General features: G+C 47.8%; 1 protein-coding gene across 1 annotated transcript in view; it reads right to left on the bottom strand.

Moving 5' to 3' along the window:
• Nucleotides 1-1,221: 1,221 nt before the first annotated feature.
• The window catches only part of SEC13 (SEC13 homolog, nuclear pore and COPII coat complex component), a 7,556-nt gene continuing 1,364 nt past the window's right edge, over nt 1,222-7,413 (bottom strand). Inside the window, exons 3-10 of the mRNA XM_026857525.1 lie at nt 7,257-7,407; nt 6,424-6,539; nt 5,841-5,992; nt 4,956-5,089; nt 4,056-4,189; nt 3,432-3,552; nt 2,503-2,649; nt 1,222-2,057 (exon numbers count right to left, since the gene is read on the bottom strand). Coding sequence (XP_026713326.1) covers nt 1,947-2,057; nt 2,503-2,649; nt 3,432-3,552; nt 4,056-4,189; nt 4,956-5,089; nt 5,841-5,992; nt 6,424-6,539; nt 7,257-7,407 — 1,066 coding nt within the window. The 3' untranslated portion in view covers nt 1,222-1,946. The remainder of the gene's footprint in view (nt 2,058-2,502; nt 2,650-3,431; nt 3,553-4,055; nt 4,190-4,955; nt 5,090-5,840; nt 5,993-6,423; nt 6,540-7,256; nt 7,408-7,413) is intronic.

Here is a 7,413-nt window from a genome sequence, read left to right as displayed (position 1 = left end):
TGTATAAGAGACAGGTGTTAGAGATCAAAATCCAGTTGCTCTCGCATGAGCAACTGAAAAACTTTGACCTAATGGTTATCTTACAATTAGTAAACTGTGTAACTCTTAAATAACCTTTTATCAGTTGTAATTGTTGGGGATACTGTGATCATTACTTGAAACCATTTTAATAAATAAATTCCATCTTAAGCATGAAGGAATAACAGGCTGAACTGGGCCTTGCTGCTAAATAGCTTTGAATTCTGAATTATTAAACCTCATGAAACAGGAGGGTAACTTTTAACGTGGTGAACTGTGGAAACTAACACAGGCAAAAACTTTTCTTGTACTTAAGGATTTCGTGCCCTTTTTCCTTAGAATGAAGTGTGGTGAATGCTAACAACTAAGACTGGGGTTTCATTTCTGAGCCTTTTTGTTGGAGCTACTGTGCTTGACTCCCCGTCTGTGTAGTTCCCACAGCAGCTGCACCCCCAGCCCCCCGCAGGTAGGGCTCTGCATCCAAGAGGCAGCGGGTACGGTGCTGGGGGTGAGGCTCCTGCTCAGCGTAGCTGTTATGATTACAGTAGAAATGGAAAACAGCTTGAGAGTGCTTTGGTGTGTAATGTGAGGTGGGACTGTTTGAGTGGAATGCTAATTTCTAGATGAGCTGATGCTACAGAGCGTTTAAACAAGAACAGGAATGGTGCGTTCTTCTGTTGGGGGATAGAAAGGCAAGTCACGTGTGTGTTGAAGAGCAGCAAGGGTGTTATCTGGTTAGCAGAGATAACTATCACAAAACAGGTTTGTTTTTCTAGAAAAAGGGGTATATTGACTGTGCCAAAACAAAGGGCAGGCCTGGGAACACGACCTTGGAGAAAGAGGAAGGCTGTGAATTGCTCACTTGTGTTGTTTCAGTGCGACTGAAGAATAAAGGGAAAACCTGACCTTTTAGTTAAGTACTTTCCCCCTCCTAAGAGGGGAAGAACGTTTCAGCTTTTAGCTGAATGAGACATGGGCCCTGAGGGGCACAGGGCAGGCGAAGGCAGGACTCTGTTCATACACTGCGGGAGGCTCCAGCAGGCCCAAGCCCAGCTCTTGGGAAGGTGGTTCCAGGGCTGGGGGCACAGCACACAACACAACACCCAGCACACAACACAACACCCAGCATAGCACGCAACACACCGGGCTGCGCAGCCTCCACACAGGCCCTGCACAGAGGTTACCACACACAGCACACCAGGTGCTAACCAAGAGGACTTTATTCTGTTGATACCTCAACAAAAAAAGAAAACCCTGAAGTACAGTACAGAAGTGTGGCTACCAAAAAAAATTTCTTGCAATTATGGTTTGATTTACTGGTGTTCAATAACCAAGTTTGAGATTACTGTAAAGCAAAAGACATATGCATTCCACTACTCCTTTTGGGAAAGCACAGAGACTTTCACCTATCCCAGCACATTATTTTCAGGAAGATCTAAGCACCACTTCACCACTCCCAGAAGGGTGAGCCTGCCATCAGCTACTCCTGGAAACTCCACCAGCCCCTCCCCTCAGGTGAAACAGTCCTGGCCTGGGAGGGGGCAGAGCGCTTGGCCCCTTGCACAAAGGAGTTCACACCCCACCACTTGCACAGCCGCCTCCTCTTCCTCCTCAAGTCTGACCACAGCATAATCCAATTAAATCTGATCCCTAGACCAGAAAAGCAGGGTACAATTTCTGCAGCATCAAGGAGTAGTATAAGGCACAGTACTTTGCTCTGCTCTTTACCTTAAATTTAAGGGAATGTCAATTAAGGCTGATTACCAACATATTGTAACCTCCCAGCAATATCTCTAGAGTGCCCACAAAATTGGATGATTGTTTCCCACGTCCATGTCCAGTTTAGGTAAGATCCACTCTCATCCTGCCCACGACACGTCGCGGATCAGGCGCAGCGATGGCTCGGCGGCTGGCGCACTCCGGGGGGCTCACTGCTCGTTCTGCTGCCCCTCGGGAAGGGCAGACACCCCGCCCTGGCCCTTGTTGACGTCGCTGATGCACGCCCACAGGCCGTCCACAGACTCCTTCCACAGCGTCACCTCAAAAACAGACCAGGGAGACGTTTCAGCCTCAATACACCCTCAGCTGCCCCTGTCCTCACACCTACCGTGTCACCGCTTCGGCCTCTGCCCACAGTTACACAAGTCAAGTGTTGCAGAGTCCTTTTAAGCATCAAGTTACTCGTTGCTGTACACTGAGTAATCACCCAGTGGTAAAGGGAGAGTATGTCAATAGTTAGTACCCTACAAATTAAAGTTAAGCCTGCATTTCTAATCCTCGGGGACTAAGAAGGCCGTGCAAGTAGTTTGTCAAAGGTCAGGGTCTTCCTCCCCTCGTGATAAGTAAAAATAAAAAATGTCACTATTATAGCAAAGGAGAAGCTACAACAGCCGTATCTTAAACAAAAGTGACAAGGGCCTGTCTCATCACAGCTCGTCTAAAAACATGTCCCACAGCAGTAAAAGCCAAGGCAGCAGTACTCACTTTATTGTCTCCTCCGGACACTGCGAGAATATTTGCAGTAATGGACCAACTGACATGCCAGACCACATCATTGAACTTGTGCAGCAACTTTGGCGACCACGAGTTCCCAGAGGCATCGTCACATGTCCAGATAAACACTCTGCCGTCCTGCGAAAGCAAGCAGAGCTGGCTGGACCAAAAAACCACCTCAACTGCACAAACCCCAGCTCCGACACGAACCCTAGATACATCTACGTGGACTTTTGCTCCAGACAAGTGGCTGTTTCCCTACTGCAGCTGAAAGCAGGACAGGAGTACAACTCCGATGGGAAAAACTACACATGAAAGGTGACTTGCAAACACTACAGTAAACCTCCCAAAACACTTTTCAATCATCTGAAATTTTTTCCCCAGAGTGAGATTTTGCTTTCCAGTCACGTGACAGCAAGTTAGCAGCTTACCAAGGAGACTTAGTAATATGAAAAAAAAGCATTTACAGAATTATTAGCAGCAAGAACCTATAGTCAAGGTCGAGGACAACCTATGAAGGTCGAGGACATCAGAGCTGATTAATAACGTGTTTTTAGAAAACAGTATTTTTAGCTGGAAGTTCAGTGAATTGGAGCTACAGACATTAAAATACAATGTTTGTTTGAAGGTCTTCCTCACCATGAGAGCATCCTGCTCCTGATTTTCAAAATAAAAGGTAGTTCTTGGTACAGATCCACACACGCACAGACCTTTGTCCAGAAACACTTCTACTGGGCTTCTGAGTTTGTGAGGAAGAGGAATCAAAGGCTCTTAGCACAGAGCCAGCTACAGCTAAGGACTGCCGAGAGGACCTGTTACAGCAGTTCTAGCCTCACTATTCCTTTCCTAGAGAAAGGGGGAAGGAAGTAAATGGAAGCAAGGGCACCACGAGCTGCCTCTCACCCCGAGAGAAGCCTCACCTGGGAGCAGCTCGCAATGGTACTTGTTGGCAAACCTATGGATGGAGCCCAGGCTACATCTCGAACCCAGTCGCTGTGAGCCTCCAGCTTCTGCTCTTCCTTCCACTGACCATCCTCTTCCCTGGAAGCACACCGACACACTCAGGAGGGCGGCAGCAGCAGCTGGTCCCACCTCTCACCTCCTGTTCTGGAAGGCTTCGGTAGCTTTCAGACTCCCCGGTTATCCGGCTAACACAAAGCACAAGTGTTCCCCACTCTTCTCCAAAAAAGCTCTGTGGCTTCAACTGACAAAATCCCTTCCAGGGGACAGAAAGCACCACAGGCAAAGAGTATTTGACCTTCAGTGACTGTGCAGAAATCCACTACTGTCCAAGTGACAGTGGTCAAAGACAATTAGACAGCCACTTTCCAAGAGAAGATGAAGCAGGGCTGACACTGCTACAGCCACGTGAGCCATGGCACATCACTAAGCTGCGTCCATTTTAAAGCACTTCTCTAAAACAACCGTTCAAAGATCAGCATGGAGAAGCTGAAAATATTACCTGAGATACTAGCGGGGACATTCAAAGACTATAAAGGGTATCAGGTTTTATAAGTTCTTAAGTCTGTCAACAGAGCACTTACTTCCAGATCTTGACAAGGTTGTCACAGCCACCAGATGCAAATCTTTTGATGTAGTTTGGTTTTTGCCCGGACGGTTGTTCTATGAGGCTTCCTGGTACAACAGCAGGAGCCCAGCTAACTGCATTACATCCAATCTAGTTAATGGAATAATATCATTATTAGAAGTTGCTTACTTTAAATAAATAAATGAAAGCTGCTGAGGGGCAAAGGACACCTAGCATGCTCTCTGCTGGGGAGGTGGAACAAGCCCATCTTAGGAAAACGGGAGTCTTGCACAATGGCAGATGGAGATCAGATGAGTAGGAAATCCAGAGACAGCCTAGTCTCAGCGATGCACTTACTCAGAAAGCCTTAGGTAGCTAAGTAACTGGTTTATGTGCAAATATCATCTTGGATATGTAAACAGTGGAGAAGGAAAAAGACCCAAGATATACCCAGTTGCTAAGATTTAGGAATGCAGTAGAAGGGACCTGTGGTTCAGAGCCCAATTACCCTTTACTGAGAGACACTGCCATTAGCTCATGAAGTTCTGCTTAAGCAAAAATCCCCACTATTTTGGGAAAAACACGAGTGCTGTGGTTTTTCCAGAGTCAATTTGTACAGGTGTTCTGGGTACCAAAGCCACTTCCTACCACGTAGCTCCCAGCACTGTGTTTAACAATAACGCTTAATAAGCATTAATTACCAATGCTTCACACGTCTTGTTTTCTACTTCGTTTTAGTGACTGCAGTATACCTTCCACTCTGGATTCATTTAAAACAAGTTATTCTTGACTACAGAAGCCGTTTCACATCATTTCATTGCACTGCAGTATTTATATAGTCTGGAAGTTCTCTGAGGCCTCAGCTCGGTGTCTGCAGCTCCAGGAGCTCTGCGCTGCTCCAAAGGAACAGACTTACCGTATGTGCATTGCTGATCTTTTTGACTTCCCACTGCCCGTCCCCCGTGTAGCTCAGTAACGAAATGGCCCCATCAGAGCTCCCGCAGGCCAGGATCAACCCGTAGTCATGTGGAGCCCAGCAGACAGAATTCACTGTGAAGGGGGGGACAGGCTGGGTTACAACACAGCCACCGCCTCGGACTGACCAATTCACCGCTGCCAGCGGTGTGGTCACTAAAAGCAAGCAGCTTTGCAAGCTGAGAGTAGAGTCTTGGCATTCCTGAATTTCAGCAAAGCTGGTCAATTAACACTGTTTACTGAGCGACAGAAAACTGCCTTTGTTTTTGGAACCCTTATCAAATGAGAACACCAGAAGCGCAATCAGTGAGAGAGAAAAAACTGACTATCCCCAGCAACAGCGAAGGGTACTGCTGACTCTAGAAGAAAAGCTGAGTGGCAGGGACAGTACTTGAAGTCTAGAGGAGTAACAGAACAAAGCTGGAGCCTTCTCAGATCTGCATGTAGGAGGATCAATCATCTGAACAAAAGTTTCCATTGTAAATCAAAATGCAGTGTGCTAAAATCCACCTTTTTCCTTTCTCCCTGTAGTGGATACATACGATATTTTCCTCAAGAATTCAGTACCCTACCATCTTGTTTGTTTGAAAGCCGATTTATTTGTAAAACAACAACTACGAACATGTTATGAATCAGGGCAGGTTATGCAGCAAATATGACCTTACGTAAATGTCCTGCTTATGCTGAACAGATTTACTGCTCTCCACTCATTTATCCCCACCTGTCTGGTAGGGGCTTTCGTCTTTAAGATGGATAGATTTATCCTGATCTTACCTGAATCCTCTCAGACCCCCAGCCTCATGTCCCAGCTCCAGTCCCCACATACCTGAGGAATCATGCCCTGTGTACTCATACGTCTTCTCCCAAGTGCCGTTTTCTTCCTTCCAGATAATAACCTTCCTGTCGTAGGAACAGGAAGCCAAGATATTTCCATACATCGGATGAGCCCAGGCAACCTGCCACACGGGACCTTCATGCCTGCAAGAAACAAGGAAAAGCTGGGAAACTCCCATTCCAGCCTGGCAGCTTCACAGCCATCGGTGCTGGAAATCCACGTTCTGTAGGTGATTAATGCAGTGATACCAAAACCCAGTAATGCCACGGTGAAAACCAGCATACAGGCTGTCAGACAAAGCCACTGCCATCAGAAACAATTCCCAACATTTATCCTTGTATTAGCAGTTAAGATTATGAGTTTACTTCTTGAAAATTACAGGAGTAACAAATGGAAAAGCCCCAGCGTTATTTCTAAGTCACCCCTCACAGCTCTGAAGAGTTGGTTAGCAACAACCAGCCAGAGTAATTATTACCTTGGAAGAATTCAACACGCGTCTTATGCTACCAAAGGGCAAAATGACAAAATATTAAAGATGTCCACAGATTGAAATCTTCTGTTTACGGCACTTTACCCTCTCAGGTCCGCAATGAGGATTTGCCCTCCGTTCCGAACATCAAAGATTTTCACGGATCTGTCTGAAGAGCAGGTCGCTAACCGAGTGCCGTAGTAATCCATCTGAGCATCGTGCTGCAAGGCAATGGAAAAGCGCCCGTCAGCTTTGTCAGCAGACCTTTCTGTGTTCTAAAAGTATCTGTAAGCATTGGAACTGAGGACCGAGTCCCAGCAGGACAGGGTAAAGGGGATAGTTTCTAAACAATCCAGACAAGCTACTTAAGTAATTTATTTCCCCAACTGCTGTTGTCACTAACTATACGAATGCTACGCAGGAGTAACCTGGGGAACCGAGCGCAGCGTGCCCAGCACCGGCAGGAGAGGACGGGAAATTAGTGCCACTGACTATAAAGCCTTGACCAGTTACGTGTTTCTGTTTCTCAGTATGCAAAGCGGGCGCAAGAACACCGACACCTCGTAGTTATGTTTGAAACTTCATTATCCGACTGGGCTCCTTCTACAAACTCCTTTGACAATTTTCCTCCTGCCCGTTACCGCTCCCAGAAACATCCGCATAAAGGAAACTGAGTTCCATCCGTGCAGCCCCGCACCGCTCGGCGTGTGCGTGCCGGCTGTTCACAGAAACAAGCCCAGGCGTGAAAATTAAAGCTGCTGGTCATGCCCCCTTCCCCCGGTAGCCGTGTTTTCCTCTCCGTGCAGTATAAAACTGCGCTACCGGGCTTTCAGCCCGGATTCTCCGTCTCGCCCCCCCGCGCACCGTTTTAGTGGGGTTCGCCCCCCACGCTCCCGCCCCCCGCGCGTTCCGCTACCGGAGCGGCCCCGCACACTCACGATCATGTCCTCGTGAGAGGTGTCCACGGTGTTAATGACCGAGACCTGCGGGGCGGGAGGAGACACAAGAACAAGCACATCGCGGCCTGCCCGGGGAGCCCCGGCCCGGCCCCGCGGCCCCTCCCGGGCGCAGGAGGAGGCGGCGGCCGCGCTCCCG

This window comes from Athene cunicularia (genome assembly GCF_003259725.1).
Source record: "Athene cunicularia isolate RWA chromosome 12 unlocalized genomic scaffold, athCun1 chr12_part1, whole genome shotgun sequence".
NCBI classification, from domain to species: Eukaryota; Metazoa; Chordata; class Aves; order Strigiformes; family Strigidae; genus Athene; species Athene cunicularia.
This window is presented reverse-complemented; position numbering and strand designations above follow the sequence as displayed.